The sequence below is a fragment of the Nansenia antarctica genome, assembly GCF_963989245.1.
Source record: "Nansenia antarctica genome assembly, chromosome: 7".
Taxonomy (NCBI): Eukaryota; Metazoa; Chordata; class Actinopteri; order Argentiniformes; family Microstomatidae; genus Nansenia; species Nansenia antarctica.
Genome location: NC_137677.1, coordinates 1,045,587 through 1,067,476, shown reverse-complemented (window position 1 = coordinate 1,067,476; position 21,890 = coordinate 1,045,587). Strand labels below are relative to the sequence as shown.

General features: G+C 45.5%; 1 protein-coding gene across 1 annotated transcript in view; it reads right to left on the bottom strand.

Moving 5' to 3' along the window:
* Positions 1-1,340: 1,340 nt before the first annotated feature.
* Positions 1,341-21,890, bottom strand: part of myo7ba (myosin VIIBa) — a gene marked incomplete at its 3' end in the record, with an annotated part of 38,072 nt that continues 17,522 nt past the window's right edge. Inside the window, 23 exon segments of the mRNA XM_080535965.1 lie at positions 1,341-1,436; positions 1,798-1,917; positions 2,347-2,430; positions 3,979-4,095; positions 5,317-5,502; positions 6,134-6,237; positions 6,335-6,422; positions 6,771-6,884; positions 7,381-7,486; positions 9,363-9,518; positions 10,796-10,938; positions 11,925-12,090; positions 12,722-12,843; positions 13,189-13,370; positions 14,859-15,025; positions 16,313-16,439; positions 16,817-16,934; positions 17,530-17,694; positions 18,312-18,539; positions 19,028-19,201; positions 19,582-19,701; positions 19,903-20,029; positions 20,399-20,559. Of these exon segments, the coding sequence (XP_080392091.1) occupies positions 1,341-1,436; positions 1,798-1,917; positions 2,347-2,430; positions 3,979-4,095; positions 5,317-5,502; positions 6,134-6,237; positions 6,335-6,422; positions 6,771-6,884; positions 7,381-7,486; positions 9,363-9,518; positions 10,796-10,938; positions 11,925-12,090; positions 12,722-12,843; positions 13,189-13,370; positions 14,859-15,025; positions 16,313-16,439; positions 16,817-16,934; positions 17,530-17,694; positions 18,312-18,539; positions 19,028-19,201; positions 19,582-19,701; positions 19,903-20,029; positions 20,399-20,559 (3,171 nt within the window).

The following is a 21,890-nucleotide window of genomic DNA, read 5'->3' as shown; positions in this document are numbered from 1 at the left end:
TGAGCAGTTTTATGAGTCGCAGAAATTATCCTTTTGTATACTGTCTGAACTTCTAAAGAGGGAGGGGGGAGCTCCCCCATGAGAGTGTGAGTACAAAACCAGAGAGGGAGGGAGAGAAGGGGGAGACAGGCTCGTGTTGTTGTTGCTGTTTCCCTGCTGGGGGCTGTCTTGTATCGGGGTCCCCAAAATAAGCAGTCACATGCTCCACCAGACAGATGTGGGGGAGTCCCGCAGGCGGCGGGGAGATAGTATTTCTTTCATCCGTGCAGATCCCAGCTGTGTGTCAGACACATCGGCCCTTTCTCTCCTCCCTCCCGCCCGCAGCATCGATATGCTAATGGCTCCTCTGATCTGAATGAGGGTTCTATCTGGTGGAGACTGTGGAGGAGCCTTGACATCACACTCTCACCATTATCTGCTGCCAACTCTTAATTGGGATGGTTTCCCACGTTGTTACGCTTCTTCTCGTCTGTCTTTGTTGTTGTGTTTCTCTCTCTGCCCTGCCTGCAGCAACAACATTGCCTCGTCCACAACAGTTCTCAGTAGTAAACGGATTACCGCTCAAACCGCTGTGAAGACGGCAGATCAGATTCTCTGTATCTGTCTTCAAGCTGCAAAAAATATACCGGTAAGCACTATTTTCTAGCAATTAGCTAGGTATACACAGACATCAACTGTGTAGGCATGCTTCCAACTGAGTTGAAGAACAGACATGTCCTCTCCCCGTCCCCCTGAATCAATTTAAATAATTGGAAAGAGTATCGGGTGGGAAACATTTTATTTGTCAATTGTGCCTCTAAATCTCATCAAGAAGGAACAACTCATCAGATACATTTTCACACACAACAAAAGAAATCAATCCCTAAAAAACCTATTGATTTCAACAACAGCCAAAAATACATTGTTTTGCAATATAATGTTAATGTGAGACTAGAGATGTTAGACAGGACAACTCTATACCAATGCAGAGTTTAAATTACATTGTTCAGTTATAAATACACAATGCTCACGTCTCTATGGCATTATTAAAATGTGGCAAATCTAATATAGCAAATCAAAATAAGAATAAGACTTATTTGTCTTGTTCTACCAACAATATTTTGAATTGTTGGTAGAAGCATAATATCTGAATACTGTTTACCATTCATCATTTAGACTGCAAGAATCTGTTACCTATGGAATCATTTTACAAAAATACATCATTACAAGTTACAAGAATCCAGTATGATATTACATTTGGGTTTTGTGATCACTGTATGGTGGGTGTATTAGCACATCAATTGTGAGGATACGGCACTATAGTGTTATTATATTCCTGGCGTCCTGGCGTGCTAAAGGCCTCAGATCTCGTAGCGCTGATTCCTGGCCCGAACTGCTTTCCTCTCGTTGAGATACATGTTGACGTAGGAAGTCAGAAGGTCGTCCATCTTATAGCCCTGGGGAATAAACACACAAACAATCATATGAAATCCTATTGAGATTAATCCATTTTAATAATCCAAATTCATAAAAAATGTAAAATGAATAATGTACAGTATATGATGATCATCATGACGTATGTGAGACAGTTAAAGGGGCAATCTGCAATTCAAACAGGTCACCCATCCAATGTGTGTTGGTAAACAGCTAAGGGAGGGGCTGGGAGGGGCTATGGAAGCCTGGACCGACCAATCAAAATGATTTGACATTGTTTGGGTTCTGATAAGAACCCAGTTCTATAAGTGATATTCTTTAAGAATCAACGGCTATATCAATCAAGTAAAAACATTGATGTATCAATCCCTGATTTCTGTTTACCAGAGACGTTTCACACAGGAACTTGTTCCCCCTGACCAGGTTGCCTACAGTCATGTGGAAGTAGGTGCTTCCGCTGCACCAGTTGGCTATGCGGTTGTACGCGTGTGTGGCCAGAACATCCTGAGGGAGGAAAGAAAGGATATTATTTGATTTGATCTTTATTTATCTCGAACATTTCAACCATAAAAACACACACATTTGTAATAACAAAAAAAACAAAAAAAAATACAAATACAAATACAAAATACTAATAAAATAAGATATAAATTAAAATAAATATATCTTCCTAGACATGGAAGTAATAGTCAACATTGTTTTTGTGCGAGAAGGGACAGAAAGAAGCTAAGCTTATCTGGTCCTGCCCCTTCCTTACAATATCATATTATTATGCAATAAATTATCTATCAATATCAAAAATAATATACCTATCCACTATAGCAAAAGATAACTACATAATTACAATTTACTACTGATATTGTATAATCAATGTTGTCATTAAGTGGTTCAATGTGCTGGCGAGTGAACCTAGTGTGAACGTAGAGCTCTTACCTTGGTCTTGGGGTGGATGATGGTGATGCCCTGCTTGCTGATGGCGATCCTCACGATGTCAGGGTAGCTGGGCTCTGAGGTTTGCTGCAGGAAGAGAGGATGTTTCTCGTGTTGTCTTTGCAAACAGGTCAGTGGTGAATCGTTCCTCATCACTTATATCTCCATAAAGTCAAGTCTTAAATATCTCCATAAAGTCAAGTCTTAAATATCTTCATAAAGTCAAGTCTTAAATATCTCCATAAAGTCAAGTCTTAAATATCTCCATAAAGTCAAGTCTTAAATATCTCCATAAATTCAAGTCTTAAATATCTTCATGAAGTCAAGTCTTAAATATCTCCATAAAGTCAAGTCTTAAATATCTTCATAAAGTCAAGTCTTAAATATCTTCATAAAGTAAAGTCTTAAATATCTCCATAAAGTCAAGTCTTAAATATCTCCATACAGTCAAGTCTTAAATATCTCCATAAAGTCAAGTCTTAAATATCTCCATACAGTCAAGTCTTAAATATCTTCATAAAGTCAAGTCTTAATATTTAGCTAATCGAGTCAAGTCTGAAATATTTTGAAGGCTAGGGACTTTTAAGTATTTTGAAGACAAGTCAAGTCTTGAAATACTTTCAATTACGCTCAGGGAGATTAAGAGCTTCATTCGCTAAATAGAGGTTGTATATTGTTTCCTTTTTTAAAAGGGAAAATTGTATTTTATCTTTACCTGTTCTTTTGTGAGAGAAAATTATTATATGTAAAAGACATTCTCTACATTTAAGATTCAAACTTCAGATATCTAGGGCAAAGCTATATAAACTGATTTCCTGTTGTAACCACACAATGAAACCAGTTTCTCTACTTAAAGTTTGACATTGGCTAGACAACACACATTTAAATGATTACAAAGACCTGATTGCTCTCTTTTCTCCCGAGATGGACCAACCCATCTAGAGCAGTTTTGGACTTTTGTGTTTCCCCAGACCCAGTACTCTAAGACCAGACTAAACCAGTTTGTGGCTATTGTGTTCCCTTTTCACCTTTGTGTAACTAGGAGAAAGTGGGGGCCGATTCCCCCTTAACCTTCATCCCCTATCATCTTCATCCATGTACAAACTCAAACCCCTTGCTCATGATTGGTCTAAACCTCACCCGAGGGCGGACCCCTTACCTGTGGAAATCTGATTGTATAAATACTGACATGTAATGAATGATCGTCACTTTTAGGAGGAACTTTGAAACGTTCAGACTCGTCTGACGGACCTGTAAACTTCCTCTTTCTGCAGAAGAATATTAAATATCTTTTCTTATACATCTTGAAACGAAACAGGCTGCCATTATTGAATAATTTGCTCTAACACTTTTTACTGTTTTGCCCTGCTTTTATATTCATTTTATTCATATTCATTTTATGCTTGTATATGTTTTTATATTTGTATATTCCGGAGACTGTTAGAATAGTCTAAACGGGTAATAACAAAAGCATGCATTTTTATATTCACTTTATGTTTTTCTCCCTGTTGTAAGGCACTTTGAGCAGCAGTTCTTGTATGAAAGGTATGAAAGGTATGAAAGGTATGAAAGGTGCTGTATAAATGAAGCTGCTACTTTATTTACTTCCTGACTCTAACCAGTCGGGGATCTTACCTTCACTTCAAAGAACGCACAGCCAAATGTCGGCCAGCGGCAGACGACCTTCAGGAACGCCACCTTGGCCTCCTCATCCGTCATCCCGGCCTGCTTGTTGTAAGTGGCAACAATGTTCTGGTAGGAAAGGTCAAGTCGTGAGGTTAGAATTATAAGGTTCTATCTCAATTTTTGGTCAAAATTGAGTTTTTTACATAATCTGATCCATTAGGTGTTTATCAATGCCTGTGTGGTGTTATTTTTTAAATGTTGAAATTTTTTAGTTAGTAATTAATAAAATACAAAGGTTCCATCTCACAGAACATAATGGAATGTAAAAACTTTGACGCTCAATATCTCTGAACTGCCCTAAACAGAGATAGAACAATTCTACGGAGAAGAATAATTCTAAGCTCACAAAGTTAAGGTAGAAACAACAATGTTCTGGTAGGAAAGGTCAAGTTGAGGTAGAAAGTATTGAGAGACTATAGAGAGACACAGCTATCTTATCTAACCTTCATAGAACATTATATACTATTAAGAAAGGGTTGGTCCTCTGACCCCATGCTAGACTGTGACGTCATTGGGTTGAGTTGTGTGTTGAGCAAGTTGGTGCTACAGTCACAGGCATGCAGAGAAGGGAGTTCCTCTACAGCAGCTATTCGGTTGTTAAGTCTGACGTCAAACGTGACGTTGAGCAATTTCCGGGTCCAAACCAGAAATTCCCCGCACCAGAGTACCAGTGTACTAAAGCACCAGAGTACCAGTGTACTAAAGCACCAGAGTACCAGTGTACTAAAGCACCAGAGTACCAGTGTACTAAAGCACCAGAGTACCAGTGTACTAAAGCACCAGAGTACCAGTGTACTAAAGCACCAGAGTACCAGTGTACTAAAGCACCAGAGTACCAGTGTACTACAGCACCAGAGTACCAGTGTACTAAAGCACCAGAGTACCAGTGTACTAAAGCACCAGAGTACCAGTGTACTACAGCACCAGAGTACCAGTGTACTAAAGCACCAGAGTACCAGTGTACTAAAGCACCAGAGTACCAGTGTACTACAGCGGTAGAATGACAGTTCAATCGTTTTTTAGACTCAGATCTATTCATACAACAAGGGACACGGCACTTTCCCGTTTTTCCCATATTGTCAGGGTTATAAGCGCTATACAAATATAATTATTATTATTATTACTGAGGCATTTTGAAGAGAGCGCCTCAGCCAACGTTGGACCCGGAAACACGTCACGACTTAACAACCGAATAGACTAAAGGGACAGTCCCAGACTAAAGGGACAGTCCCAGACTAAAGGGACAGTCCCAGACTACAGTGACTAGGAGGAGACCGGCGCTCTCACCTTCCTCCACTCCTCTGCTGACATGGCCTTCAGCATGTCGTTGGGCACCAGGTCCTTCAGCATCTTGGGGATCAGAACAAACTGGGACGTGTCGTTGTTGCTCTTCACCCTGAACAGCAGCGCCGCCACGTTCACCATCTCCTCCCTGGTGCAGCTGTGGTACCCCCGCAGGTACTTAGGCAGCTCCTAGTGGGCAGAAGAAGAATCAAATCCAATAAGTCACACCACGCTGCAGACAATCAATACACACAGCACCGAATAGACTAAGGTCATGTTCTCACATGAAAGTCTATGGTCATGTTCTCACATGAAAGTCCGAATCGAGACCCGGAGCAAGCGGATGAGTTCGCAACATTGTTGCATAAATTATTTCTCTGATTTGCGTTCTCACAGCCCTTTATGTAAACGAAGTAACATACGCAATCGAAGCAACAGACGTGGTAGTTGATTGGTCAGAAAAAGAGAAAGTTGCCTGTTCGTCCCTCTCTTATCCAGATCAACACGCCTGCGCTGTTGTTTTCCTATGGACAGCCTCGAGCAGCGTTCTTACCAAAAGCGAAGCGAAGCAAAGTGATGGATGAGCAAAGCGAACTTTATCCTAAACTCTGTTTCAAGTGGCGCAAATGTTCTAGTGAGAACACACCCTTAAATGAATTGTCTGTTTCACATGAAAGGGATGAATTATGGACATTTGGCAAGGACCACCATGTGATTGGTTTGGACAGTCGTACGGTTGTGTGTGTGTGTGTGTGTGTGTGTGTTGTTGTGTGTGTAAGTGTGTGTTCAAGAAGATAAACAGTCGTGTAGTAATGATCACCTGAGGGTAGTGGAAGATGAGGTCCGCCTCAGCGTCTTTCCCAGGGCTGACGTTGAACCACAGCTTCCTCATGAAGTAGACCATGTACGGCATGGTCATGGGCCCTGTCGTTCACACACACACAGAGGGGTTTGTTAAGGGGTCAACACACTGGGTCATCATGACAAGCTAGGACATTCCACAGGCGTGATCTAACCGTACCCTCTCTGGTCCTCTTGGCTTTCGCAGACCAGTCAGTGATCTGCCTCAGGCTGTCGAAGAAATAGTCCGTCTCGTTCAAACTGAGAACCTGAATACAACACAGAGACAAAGAAGTCAGTTTCTTACAAGCGAGGTAGCAGTTGGTGAGACTTTTTATCTTTTTTTAAAAGCATTTGTCGTGAGCTTAGAATGATAAGGTTCTATCTCCGTTTAGGGCAGTTCAGAGATATTGAGGGTCAAAGTTTTTCCATTCCATTATGTTTTGTGAGATGGAACCTTTGTATTTTATTAATTACTAACTAAAAAAATGCAACATTTTAAAAATAACACCACACAGGCATTAATAAACACCTAATGGATCAGAGTATGTAACAAACTCAATTTTGACAAAAATTGAGATAGAACCTTATAATTCTAACGTCACAAGGTGACAAACCTTGTCAGGTGTTTTTACGAAGATGCTGAAGCCGTCTGCTGAGATCAGCATGAGGTTGTTGGCGATGGTCTGGCAGAGGTCTCTGACCCGGGTGTTGGTCCCCACCTCAAACACCTGCAGGAGGACCGCGGTGAGTTAGTGAGCATAGCAGTGGAGGCGTAACACACAGGAACACACAGTGCATAAACAATACAGTATGTGTTCTAAACCAAAGTTCTGGCCAAAGTGTCCTTGGGCAAGACACTGAATCCCAAAATTGCTCCCAGTGAGCGGGCCAGCGCCTTGCATGGTAGCTTGCCGCCATTGGTGTGTGAATGTGTGTGTGAATGGGTGAATGAGAGGCCGTTGTAAAGCGCTTTGGAGCAGCAAAAAAGGCGCTATATAAGTGCAATCCATTTACCATACAGTATTCTATGTGTTCTAAACAGGTGTATTTAAATATGCTGCAAAATGCACAACATTGGTGTTCAACCAGAAATATAGTAGTTAAAGTAGTTAACAGTCAGTGGTTTTAGTACAGTAGTAGCAGTTTTAAATTGTGACGGACGTAAACATGGTTTTAAGTCAGTGGAGGAATCTCACAGTGCCTTTCTCCAGGTGAGCCTCTTACCTCCTCTCTGTCGTTGGGGAAGTGAACCTTGTGGAAGATCTGGACGCTGTTCTGCTGGATGGCGTCAACCTCCACCTGGTGGGGGGGCAGTTTCCTGGGCTCCATCCTGACACAACACAACAGACAGACAGACACACGCACGCACATACACACACGCACACACGCACACATACACACGCGCACACACACACACACACACACATGCACAGCCACGCACACACACACGTACACGTACACGTACACACACACATACGCACAGCCACGCACAGCCACACACACACACACACACGCACACACACACACACACACACATACGTACACGTACACACACACGCACACACACACACACACAGCCATGCACGCGCACACACACACACACACACACACACACACACACACAATGTGATTGTTGCACCTGGTTCTCATGGTTACAGAAATCAACTAACAGCTGAGAACATTTATTTTAGATACTGTCTACAGTAGGTGTTCATATGTCTTATAAATGTCACATATATGGCCAATAAGACATGGGAATCACCTTGAAAAGCCTTGAAAAGCTTACCCACCCAAAAGCACCTTTGAAAGGCCAGACCACAGGGCCATGACAGTTTGTTTTTCCACCACAGCAGTGGAAGTGTGTGGGAGTGTGTGGAAGTGTGTAGAAGTGTTTGGACGTGTGTGGGAGTGTGTGGACGTGTGTGGGAGTGTGTGGGAGTGTGTGTGTCAGGCGTGTGGCTGTAGGGGAGGCAGCATGCAGCCCTGACACATACAGACTTAGTGTTGCCATGCGGAGCATTTGCTGCCCCATCAATCACCTCACGTCTCTGTCCTGGCACGGCCACCCAACTGATGAAGTGATATCAGAGAGGGGCTGGGCGCTGTCCTGACAAGCCCTAACACGCCCTAACACACCCCTCCCCTCACCCCTGACACTGAACAACTGTACACTGTATATGGTATACACTGATAGCTTCGATGAAAGGCCACAGTCTCAGACTGAGGGTTAAGTTTCAAACATAGACCAAGTATTTCAAGTTATCTAAAAGCTACCAAAGGTTTTTGATCATCTCCGTGTCTAGGAGGGATGTACTGTACGATACAGAACAGCTACATGATGTCAGTAGCTAACTGACCTCCTCCCCCAGCATACCCCTTCCCGGAACCTGCGGTCCGCAGACATGGGCCTGCTGTCCACCCCCCGCACCAACCTACGGACCTTTGGGGACAGAGCCTTCAGCGTGGCCGCACCTACTCTCTGGAACTCTCTCCCCATAGCAATCCGCAACGCCCCCACCCTGGACTCCTTCAAATCAGCCCTCAAAACACATCTGTTCTCCAAGGCCTTTGGCCCCTAGTCAATGTTTCAGTTTTGCTTTGTTTGTTTTATGTTTTGTCTGTCTGATCATTTCCCTTAGAATTGTAAAGCGTCCTTGGGTTTTTTGAAAGGCGCTTAGAAAAATTACCATAGAAATTAAAGTTATTATTATTATTATTATTATTATTATTATTATTAGTTTGAATGTGTAGGGCCACCAAGACAAAAACATCACGCCACTTGAACAGTTTCTTCCCCAAAACCACAGCCCTCCTCAATAACTGCTGATCATTGTACCTTGCACTTTACATGTTCTCGCACTTGTACAGTATATTTATTCATAATATTCACTCATATTGGTACTGTATATTTTGTCTTGAGTATTGTCGTGTTGGCGTCTTGTTGTTGTATGTACTGTAGCTTGTTTAGCAGGGTAGAATACCAAGTCATGTTCCTAGTGCACTGCACATGGCCAATAAAGTTGAATTGAATTGAATTGAATTAGCCCACCTCAGGGAGCCCTGCAGGCGCTGTATACAGTCTGTTTCAAACAGTATTTAAAGTTATCTAAAAAGCTACCAAAGGTTTTTATCATCTCCATGTCTAGGAGTGATGTACTGTACGATACAGAACAGCTACATGATGTCAGTTTGGATGTGTCGCCCACCTCAGGGAGCCCTGCAGGCGCTGTATACAGTCTGCAGCCAGCGGCTCGCGGCGGCGGGTCTCCAGGAAGCGCTGGGTGTGTTTGAGCAGCGCCTGGCTGGGGGGGAACAGGCCGCAGCACAGCCACAGCAGCTGCCAGCCCTGCTCCAGGCTGAACCTGGGGGGGCGGGAGAGAGACAGGAGACATGGACACAGGAACTCAGGAACTAACACAGCTGCTCAGGAGACAACCGTTGACACACTACGTGACGTTAGAATTATAAGGTTCTATCTCCATTTTTGTCAGAATTGAGTTTTTTACATAATCTGATCCATTAGGTGTTTATTAATGCCTGTGTGGTGTTATTTTTTTAAATGTTGCCATTTTTTTGTTAGTAATTCATAAAATACAAAGGTTCCATCTCACAAAACATAATGGAATGTAAAAACTTTGACGCTCAATATCTCTGAACTGCCCTAAACGGAGATAGAACCTTATCATTCTAAACGGAGATAGAACCTTATCATTCTAAACGGAGATAGAACCTTATCATTCTAAACGGAGATAGAACCTTATCATTCTAAACGGAGATAGAACCTTATCATTCTAAGCTCACGATTATTCACTTTGCTTCATTTCTAAAATAATAAAATTTATTATCATGACATTGGGAACATGGTTGAAGTGGTGTTGTGTGTGTAACGTCCCATCTACCTACTGCTCCCCCTGGCTGTACGATACCAGTAGCTGCCAAATGTCCCCTCCTATTCTAGCTTCTAGCACACTGACTCCACACATTATTGTATCCCAAACATCCTTTAACTCAATAGTGAAATTAATTAATTAGAGAATTTCCTCAAAAGTCAAATCTAATTAATGAATTTATTTTAATCATTTATTTATTTATTTATTTGCTTCATGTGTGACACAAGTAGCCTACTACGCTGTAATGTCTTTATTTAACATGAGATCCATCGTGGGGGGGCGGGTGGGGGAGGGGTGTTAAAGGAAAAAATAAAATATATATGAACAAATATCATATTTGTGTACTTTGTGAATAACCTGCTCTCCATACGTAGAGAAAACAATAACAAAACATTTGATCACAAAAAAAAGTCAACTCTAATATTTTTAAGTATGACAACATGCACATGTTTGTTTAACAGTGTACCTGTTGTTGTTCAGGGTTAGGGTTATGGTTATGGTTAGGGTTTAACAGTGTACCTGTTGTTATTCAGGGTTAGGGTTAGGGTTATGGTTAGGGTTTAACAGTGTACCTGTTGTTATTCAGGGTTAGGGTTAGGGTTATGGTTAGGGTTTAACAGTGTACCTGTTGTTATTCAGGGTTAGGGTTAGGGTTAGGGTTTAACAGTGTACCTGTTGTTATTCAGGGTTAGGGTTAGGGTTATGGTTAGGGTTAGGGTTAGGGTTATGGTTAGGGTTTAACAGTGTACCTGTTGTTGTTCAGGGTCATCTGCTTCATGACCTGGCAGTAGATCTCGTCTCTGAGAGCCTCGTTCTGGGTGGCGGGGCCGAAGATCTGGTCTGTGAGCTCCAGCGGGCTCTGCTGCTGTTTGGTGGGGTAGTCCCCCATGTACTTCAGGACAGGTTCACTACGGTCAAGGAAAAGACCTCAGCTAACATGTGATGTCCAGACTGAAGAACAGCTTCTACCACAGGGCCGTCAAGGCCCTGAACACAGCAAAGACCTAAGTTCTGGGCCCTGGACAGTCTGGACGGATTGTATGGCAGCTAGTGCTGAGGCACAAACATGTACATTTCAAGCCTGCAAACTGTGACACTTTAAATAACGTGAAAAAATACTATTGTGCAATATGACAACCCTAGTTGACTATCTGTGCAGTATAGTACAGTGGATTGTGTACATAGCCTTTATTTATGTAAACCAGCTCCTTACCTTCTTGTGTTTTTATTCTTTTTCTAAAAGTGTTTTTTTTTCTTCCCTTTCCTAACACCAGGGGAGCCACCCCTCCTAAATTTCGTTGTTTGGTACCTGTACTGTAGCAATAACAATAAAGTCCATTCATTCATTCATTCATTCATTCATTCATTCATGTGGCGCTGATACATCTGGATATGATAGAAGTTGCTCATTAATACAGAGGCCAAACTGCAGGTAGAATGGTTCAACTGGAAGACAACCAGCAGTAAATGGTAAATGGAAAATGGACTGCACTTATATAGCGCCGTTTTTTGCTGCTCCAAAGCGCTTTACAACGGCCTCTCATTCACCCATTCACACACACATTCACACACCAATGGCGGCAAGCTACCATGCAAGGTGCCGGCCGGCCCGCTCACTGGGAGCAATTTTGGGGTTCAGTGTCTTGCCCAAGGACACTTCGACATGTGGCCAGCCGGGGCTCGAACCGCCGATCTGCCAACCTTGTGATCATTAGACGGCGACTCTACCTCCTGTGCCACAGCCGCCCTGGCTATCAGCCACTATACAGTAGACAACAACAGTAAGGTACGACACAGCAGATGGAATTGCCAAATGTGTAAAGCATTAGGAGCCCAAGAAAAGAGCATGTGTGTGTTTGGGACGTGGGGGGGCAGAATGAGAAGGATATCAGTAAAGGCGAGGCAGGCCTGATGGCCGAGCTCAGAGTTGCCCACCAGCCTCTTCAGGAGGGGCTGCTTTAGGGGCTCCCGGGTGTTAGCCCACAGCTTCTCAGGGGCCGCGCCCTTGGAGATCACCTGCTTGTTCACATCCTTGATAGGCTGCCTGGAGACAGAGAGACAGAGAGACAGAGAGACAGAGAGACAGAGAGACAGAGAGAGAGAGAGAGAGACACAGAGAGACAGAGAGACAGAGAGACAGAGAGAGAGACACACAGAGAGACAGAGAGACAGAGAGACAGAGAGACAGAGAGACAGACAGACAGAGAGACAGAGAGAGACAGAGCGACAGAGAGACAGAGAGACACAGAGAGACAGAGAGAGACAGAGAGAGAGAGAGACACAGAGAGACAGAGAGACAGAGAGACAGAGAGAGAGAGACACAGAGAGACAGAGAGACAGAGAGACAGACAGACAGAGAGACAGAGAGACAGAGACACAGAGAGACAGAGAGACAGAGAGACAGAGAGACAGAGAGAGACAGAGCGACAGAGAGACACAGAGAGACAGAGAGACAGAGAGACAGAGAGGTCACACACCAGAGAGGCCACAACTTTATGTAATAAGATGCGGAAACAAAAGTATGTGTTTCTTAAACAGGAACATTTCAAAAACAAATGTTCTATTTCATACATCACAATGTAAATATAGTCTCCAAGATTCCATTGTAAATTTGAGATAAGACCTTAACATTCTAGATTCAGATGTGCATGTGATGTTCAAGGTTTTCTAGGTACCTGAAGTACTCAAAGGAGAAGTCTTTCAGGGACGCGGGGGCCACTCTCTCCACTGTGACCGTCTCCTTCTGGCTGGCTAGGATGATGCTCTTCCTCTGGTCAGGTGACAGGTTTAGAAGGCTCTGGAAAGAGACACATGGTAAATGGTAAATGGACTGCACTGCACTTATATAGCGCCTTTTTTGCTGCTCCAAAGCTGCTCCAAAGCGCTTTACAACGGCCTCTCATTCACCCGTTCACACACACATTCACACACCAATGGCAGCAAGCAATTTTGGGGTTCAGTGTCTTGCCCAAGGACACTTCGACATGTGGCCAGCCGGGGCTCGACTCGAACCGCCGATCTGCCAACCTTGTGATCATTAGACGGCGACTCTACCTCCTGCGCCACAGCCGCCCCACATGCACAGTCCCTCTACCACAACCACAGTTCACCTGAGAGTACAGACATGGACGTGCGCTCATACCATGACTTCATTGGTGGGTTTGCTGAGCGTGGGCAGGATCAGGATGGCCTCCGAGGGGAACGCTCCGGTCTCACCCGTCCTCTCGTTCTTGCCTTTCATCCAGCCCCGGTCGGGAGAGAACTCATCATCTCTGATGAGGACGAGAAGCTCTCCTTTCTTGAAGTTGAGGAATGTGGGATCATCTACAAGGGTGTGAGAGAGAGAGAGAGAGAGAGAGAGAGGGAGAGGGAGAGGGAGAGGGAGAGAGAGGGGGGGAGAGAGAGAGGGAGAGGGATAGAGAGAGAGAGGGAGAGAGAGAGAGAGAGAGAGGGAGAGGGGGAGAGAGAGAGAGAGAGGGAGAGAGAGAGAGGGATAGAGAGAGAGAGAGAGGGAGAGAGAGAGAGGGAGAGGGAGAGGGAGAGAGAGAGAGGGAGAGAGAGAGAGGGAGAGAGAGAGAGAGAGAGAGAGAGAGAGAGAGACCAATGAATAGAATATCTCAAATGACAAAAGGGACAAAACAGGGCTTGGTTGGTTTTTGGAAATACAAACAATTATGTATCTCTTAGTTCCCGAGTTGAGTTCTACTAGTACAGCAAAATACCAACATGTCAAGTGTCACTACATGCTTCCTTGGTAATCTGACCTTGTAGGTTTTGAGGTGGGATTTAAAAGTGGGGAGTGAGGGTGAGTCTCTGAGTGGCTGAGGGAGAGAGTTCCAGAGTCTCTGAGTGGCTGAGGGAGAGAGTTCCAGAGTCTCTGAGTGGCTGAGGGAGAGAGTTCCAGAGTCTCTGAGTGGCTGAGGGAGAGAGTTCCAGAGTCTCTGAGTGGCTGAGGGAGAGAGTTCCAGAGTCTCTGAGTGGTTGAGGGAGAGAGTTCCAGAGTCTCTGAGTGGCTGAGGGAGAGAGTTCCAGAGTCTCTGAGTGGTTGAGGGAGAGAGTTTCAGAGTCTCTGAGTGGCTGAGGGACAGAGTTCCAGAGTCTCTGAGTGGCTGAGGGAGAGAGTTCCAGAGTCTCTGAGTGGTTGAGGGAGAGAGTTTCAGAGTCTCTGAGTGGCTGAGGGACAGAGTTCCAGAGTCTCTGAGTGGCTGAGGGAGAGAGTTCCAGAGTCTCTGAGTGGCTGAGGGAGAGAGTTCCAGAGTCTCTGAGTGGTTGAGGGAGAGAGTTCCAGAGTCTCTGAGTGGTTGAGGGAGAGAGTTCCAGAGTCTCTGAGTGGCTGAGGGAGAGAGTTCCAGAGTCTCTGAGTGGCTGAGGGAGAGAGTTCCAGAGTCTCTGAGTGGCTGAGGGAGAGAGTTCCAGAGTCTCTGAGTGGCTGAGGGAGAGAGTTCCAGAGTCTCTGAGTGGTTGAGGGAGAGAGTTCCAGAGTCTCTGAGTGGTTGAGGGAGAGAGTTCCAGAGTCTCTGAGTGGCTGAGGGAGAGAGTTCCAGAGGCGGGGTGCAGCTCGTGAAAAGGCACGGTCACCGAAGCCTTTGAGTTTTGAGGGTGGGACAGTGAGGGGAACAGTGGATGAGGTGGGGGAGAAGGAGGTCAGTCGGGTAAGGGGGGGGGCCAGGCTATGGTGGGCTTTGTATGTGAGGATGAGCACTTTGAATTGGATCCGTTCTCTCTTAGCTCCTGAGTTGAGTTCTACTAGTGCAGCAAAAAACACCAACATTTCAAGTATCACTACTACACGCTTCCTTGACCTGCTCTGACCTTGTCTGGTGACCTCCTGCAGGGCCACGGCGTACTGAGAGCGCTCCCTCAGGCCTCCCAGGAACATGTGCACCAGCTCAGCGATGTCCCCCGCCATGACGCCGTTCAGAGTGAAGTCTCCCTTCAGCGTCTGCAGGCTGACCGACCGGCCGAAGGCCTTACCCTCCCTGAGGACGGAGGAGAGGTTGATCAACAACACAAAACACACATGCAGTATCCAGCCCCTGGTGGTGGATGTGCAAGAGAAAGGCTCATCAAGGACAGCAGCCATCCCAGTCACGCCCTGTTCTCTCTGTTACCATCTTGTGACGTTAGAATTATAAGGTTCTATCTCCATTTTTGTCAAAATTTAGTTTTTTTTACATAATCTGATCCATTAGGTGTTTATTAATGCCTGTGTGGTGTTATTTTTAAAATGTTGACATTTTTGAGTTAGTAATTCATAAAATACAAAGGTTCCATCTCACAAAAAAACTTTGACGCTCAATATCTCTGAACTGCCCTAAACGGAGATAGAACCTTATCATTCTAAGATCACGGTCTGGCAAACAGTACAGAAGAATCCAACGCCGGACCAACAGGTTTCGGAATAACTTCTACCCATAAGCTATAAAACTGACGCCCCACCCCCTCCCGAAAACTATACCTCAGCCCCCCCCCCACCGCTGTGCATCCTTGTTACTGTGACACTGACAGAGAGCTGTGTGTACCTGGTGGTGTTGACCCCTGTGACAGTGTGACAGTGAGCTGTGTGTACCTGGTGGTGTTGACCCCTGTGACAGTGTGCCAGTGAGCTGTGTGTACCTGGTGGTGTTGACCCCTGTGACAGTGTGCCAGTGAGCTGTGTGTACCTGGTGGTGTTGACCCCTGTGACAGTGTGCCAGTGAGCTGTGTGTACCTGGTGGTGTTGACCCCTGTGACAGTGTGACAGTGAGCTGTGTGTACCTGGTGGTGTTGACCCCTGTGACAGTGTGACAGTGAGCTGTGTGTACCTGGTGGTGTTGACCCCTGTGACAGTGAGCTGTGTGTACCTGGTGGTGTTGACCCCTGTGACAGTGTGACAGGGAGCTGTGTGTACCTGGTGGTGTTGACCCCTGTGACAGTGTGACAGTGAGCTGTGTGTACCTGGTGGTGTTGATCCCTGTGACAGTGTGCCAGTGAGCTGTGTGTACCTGGTGGCGTTGACCCCTGTGACAGTGTGACAGTGAGCTGTGTGTACCTGGTGGCGTTGACCCCTGTGACAGTGTGCCAGGGAGCTGTGTGTACCTGGTGGTGTTGACCCCTGTGACAGTGTGCCAGTGAGCTGTGTGTACCTGGTGGCGTTGACCCCTGTGACAGTGTGACAGTGAGCTGTGTGTACCTGGTGGTGTTGACCCCTGTGACAGTGTGACAGTGAGCTGTGTGTACCTGGTGGTGTTGACCCCTGTGACAGTGTGACAGTGAGCTGTGTGTACCTGGTGGTGTTGACCCCTGTGACCGCGGGGTAGGACAGCTCCAGCAGCCTCCTCTCCTTCTCGTCCAGGAAGGTGATCCCTGTCCAGTTAATCGCCACGATGAACTTGTTCTTGGGCAACGGTGGACCTGTGAATATTCATGAGGGTAAACAAGCAGAAGGATAAGCAATGAGTCATTTAGAGACAAGCGCTTCTCACACCTCCTGTGTGTGTCCTTTAAGTCAGGCTAGAGGGTGAACTAGTAGAGAGTGCAGCAGCACTAATGTCTAAATAACTGGAGCCCTTTACACTAAGGACTAAATAGGTCAACAACACAGTTTGGCCCTTAGAGTAAAAAACATGATGTAGTAACAGACTCTGTCACCATACCACTAGAAAGCACAGCATGACCCAACTCTGCCCTGATTGGCTGGCTGGCTTCCTATATCAAAGATGATAATGCACTCCAATGGAAGTAGGTATATTGAGTTGGGTGGGATTATAATTCAGAAATTATTGGGTTACCTGAAACTTTGACAACTTCAAAGAACCTGGAGAAAAACAGGGGCCACTTCTTACGGGTGTAATCGATCACCTCTGCTTTCACCTTGGAAGATTTCTGCTTTGTATTGATATAGGGACCCTGATGAAAGACAAACAGAACAAGGGGGACATTTAAGCACACAGAAGGAGCATTGCTCTGTTCACTAGGGATAACTGTACTGTAAAAGAGACAATAATAACTCAATTCAATTCAACTTTATTGGCCATGTGCAGTGCACTAGGAACATGACATTCTACCATGCTGAACAAGCTACAGTACATACAACAGCAAGACGACAACACGACAATACTCAAGACAGTATATACAGTACCAATATGATTGAATATTATGAGTAAATATACTGTACAACTAAGTAAGTGCAAGAACATGTAAAGTGCAAGGTGCAATGATCAGGAGTTATTGAGAAGGGCTGTGGCTTTGGGGATTTGGCATTGTGTCTGACCCCTCACATCACATCCAGCTCACAGCTTGTTTGCATGACTCCCTTCTGGACAGCGGTACAGGGCCACCAGGTCAAAAACATCACAACACTTGAACAGTTTCTTCCCCAAAGCCACAACCAGATCCATGCAAGGTTCTCTTCATGGCTCCTACCTGCCGGGACTTCAGGTGTGTTATAGTGTGTTATAGTGTGTTATAGTGTGTTATAGTGTGTGATCGTGATGTGACTGACCTGAGCGTGAGCAGTGCTGACCATCTGCACCCACTTGTCCTCAGACTTGGCCAGCTGAGAGCTGTTCAGGCAGTCCTGAACCACACGCTGGGCGTTCTCCATGCTGCAGTCGGAGCCGTACTGGATGTAGAAGTGTTTGGCAGCCAGCTGGACATAGTCGTCCTCCTGTACAGAGTAGAAGAGCACGTTGATTAAAAAGTTCCTATCCACAATTAGTAAACTAATCCATAATAAGTAACATAATAATAATAATAATAATAATAATAATAATAATAATAATAATAATAATAATAATAATATATAATTTGTGCACAGCCAAAAGGAATAATATGCCAATAACGTGGTATCCTCAAATACAGAAATACAATTGTAAATGTAAACTAACAATTCTCTTCATTATCTCTTTCTCTTAAATATTCTCTTTATTCTCTGTGATCTTGTTTTGTAGATCTTGTATTTAAACATCCTGTATTTGTCCCCTTTACTGTGTCCCCTAAAACTTATATTGCCCCCCTTGTACTGTCTCTGTTTCTCCAGTGTCTTTATAATAAAAAAAATAAAAAATGAAGAAGGTGATCGAAGTAGATCGAAGTAGATTTTTCCTTCTAGCACAGAGACTGCCAATGGCCCCGGGCCTGAGCTGGATTACTCTTCCTGCTACGACTGGTGGACTGATGATTCACTTGCTTAGTCAAATGTATCGAGTGTAAGTCACTTTGGAGTAAGGCGTCTGCTAAATGCCAAAAATGTAAAATGTAAAAAAAACAACGACGGAGCCTTGCCTTGTCACACTGGTACTCCCCAAACTTCAGGCCACGGATGATCTGCCTGTAGATGAGGTCTGTGGCCACGCTGTCTTCCTTGCAGTCGTGCCAGGGCGTGAACACCTCCTTGCGGAAGTAGAGGCGCCAGGGGGCGTGCTGCTCCTGCCCGCCCTTCCTCTTCACCTCCTGCTCGCACTGGGAGATGGCGTCCATCACGTGCTCCCGCCCGCTGCCCAGAGACCACACCTGAGGAGGGGGCAGGACACACCTTCAGTCTGGCTCACCAGGTGGAGGGTTCAGAGTGAAATATCTCGTGATCTTAGAATGATAAGGTTCTATCTCCGTTTAGAATGATAAGGTTCTATCTCCGTTTAGAATGATAAGGTTCTATCTCCGTTTAGAATGATAAGGTTCTATCTCCGTTTAGAATGATAAGGTTCTATCTCCGTTTAGAATGATAAGGTTCTATCTCCGTTTAGGGCAGTTCAGAGATATTGAGCGTCAAAGTTTTTACATTCCATTATGTTTGGTGAGATGGAACCTTTGTATTTTATGAATTACTAACAAAAAAATGTCAACATTTAAAAAATAACACCACACAGGCATTAATAAACACCTAATGGTTCAGATTATGTAAAAAACTCAATTTTGACCAAAATGGAGATAGAACCTTATAATTCTAACGTCACAATCTATCAAGGATCACTCCACTCTACTCTGTACCGTTTGCTAACCTTTTCATAAAAAGCGACATAGAGAGAGAAGCCAAACGTGTCTTTGACGTTGACTTTCTGAGAGAGGACATGGCAGACTTCTTTGGAGGTGGAGGCTGAGTCCACGGTCAGACTGATGGTGCGGCCGTCCATCAGGGTCACGGACATGGCCATGGGCTTCTTGGACTTGGTCGCCTGTCAGGATGAAGAAATAAATCATCAGGTTTTTTGGAGAAGACAAGAACGGCATCATCCATATGCTTGAGAGACACGTCTGCTGTGTGTCTGAGAGAGACATTTTAAAATAGAAAGCGCATTGTTTTCTTTTTAAACCATAACACAGTTTTTTATTATTATTTTTAAATGACTGGACTTTTTAAATAGGCACTACATTTTATAAACACTGCTATGTCTGTCTGTTTTTATTGTATGTGTTAATGTATGTGACCTATGTGTGTTTTTAATGTGGAAACTGTATTCTTGAGCTGCACTTCTGCCTGTCAAAGGAGAATTTCTGTCACTGTGTGACAAGACAATAAAGCTATCTTGAATCTTGAATCTTGAGGAGCTCCCACCTGTAGTTCTAACCAGCTCGGAGGTTCTCCGCGCACCCCGTTCAACACGGTACGCCGCAGTCTCTCTGCACAGTAGGGGGCGTAGCCCACCGGGCCGCGGCGGATGAAGCTTTGGAGATACTGCAAAACCATGAGACAGAGTGAGTTCTTCTCAAGAAGAACAATGAATAATGCTCTAGTCTACAACCTGAAAGCGCTTTGAGTTGCATCCGTGTACGAAAGGCGCTATATAAATAAAGTTTCACTTCACTTCACTACCTACAATATTTGTATTCAATAAAAACTCAATTCTAACTGAACTGTTCTCTTCTACGGCTGTACCTTGATGAAGCGCTCGGTAGGAGGGAAGATGCCCAGGCAGATGGACAGGAGGATCCAGCCGCGGTAGAAGCTGTTGCGGTTGCCGTTCTCCTGCAGCTGCCTGCAGATCTGACAGTAGATCTCATCTCTGAGGCACAGAGAGAGACAGAGAGACACAGAGAGAGAGACAGAGAGACACAGAGAGACAGACATAGAGAGACACAGAGAGACACAGAGAGAGACAGAGAGAGACACAGAGAGAGACACAGAGAGAGAGACATAGAGAGACACAGAGAGAGAGACACAGAGAGAGACATAGAGAGACACAGAGAGAGAAACATAGAGAGAGAGACACAGAGAGAGAGAGACAGAGAGAGAGACAGAGAGAGAGACAGAGAGAGACACAGAGAGAGAGACATAGAGAGACACAGAGAGAGAGACATGACAATATCAAGACTTTGGATCTAAATCTACTTTATTTATCTTTCTATCTATGTACCTTGTTTGCTTTGTTTACCTGAGGTCTCGTCTGACGATGGCGTAACCCACAATAATGTGGAGTTTTTCAAGCGACGTCATTGGCCGATCGAGGGTGGCTCCCTCACCGATTGGTAGGTCTTCCTCCTCGCCCACCGTCTGCAGGGTGAGCTGTGTGGGCGCGTCATGTTGGTCCTCTGACTAGAACGGACAGAAAACTGCCATCAGCCAGGTGAACTGGGACGCGTTGAGAGGCTGAGCATACATAACAAACAGCAGTCAATGCTAGCTCTAGTGTTGCATTTAGACCACAACACAAAAGCATGACACAGCCCTCCTTGTCCCTCCTTCTATCCCTCCTTCCATCCCTCCGTCCATCCCTCCGCCCATCCCTCCTTCTATCCCTCCTTCTATCCCTCCTTCTATCCCTCCTTCTATCCCTCCTTCCATCCCTCCTTCTATCCCTCCATCCATCCCTCTTTCCATCCCTCCTTCTATCCCTCCTTCTGTCCCTCCTTCTATCCCTCCTTCCATCCCTCCTTCTATCCCTCCTTCCATCCCTCCTTCTATCCCTCCTTCTATCCCTCCTTCTATCCCTCCTTCTGTCCCTCCTTCCATCCCTCCTTCTATCCCTCCTTCCATCCCTCCTTCCATCCCTCCTTCTATCCCTCCTTCCATCCCTCCTTCCATCCCTCCTTCCATCCCTCCTTCCATCCCTCCTTCCATCCCTCCTTCTATCCCTCCTTCCATCCCTCCTTCTATCCCTCCGTCCATCCCTCCTTCTATCCCTCCTTCCATCCCTCCTTCTATCCCTCCTTCTATCCCTCTTTCCATCCCTCCTTCTATCCCTCCTTCCATCCCTCCGTCCATCCCTCCTTCTATCCCTCCTTCTATCCCTCCTTCTGTCCCTCCTTCTATCCCTCCTTCCATCCCTCCTTCCATCCCTCCTTCCATCCCTCCGTCCATCCCTCCTTCTATCCCTCCTTCTATCCCTCCTTCTATCCCTCCTTCTATCCCTCCGTCCATCCCTCCTTCCATCCCTCCTTCTATCCCTCCTTCCATCCCTCCTTCCATCCCTCCTTCCATCCCTCCTTCCATCCCTCCTTCTATCCCTCCTTCCATCCCTCCTTCTATGCCTCCTTCTATCCCTCCTTCTATCCCTCCGTCCATCCCTCCTTCCATCCCTCCTTCTATCCCTCCGTCCATCCCTCCTTCTATCCCTCCTTCTATCCCTCCTTCTATCCCTCCTTCTATCCCTCCTTCTATCCCTCCGTCCATCCCTCCTTCCATCCCTCCTTCTATCCCTCCTTCCATCCCTCCTTCCATCCCTCCTTCCATCCCTCCTTCTATCCCTCCTTCCATCCCTCCTTCTATCCCTCCTTCTATCCCTCCTTCTATCCCTCCGTCCATCCCTCCTTCCATCCCTCCTTCTATCCCTCCGTCCATCCCTCCTTCTATCCCTCCTTCTATCCCTCCTTCCATCCCTCCTTCCATCCCTCCTTCCATCCCTCCTTCTATCCCTCCTTCCATCC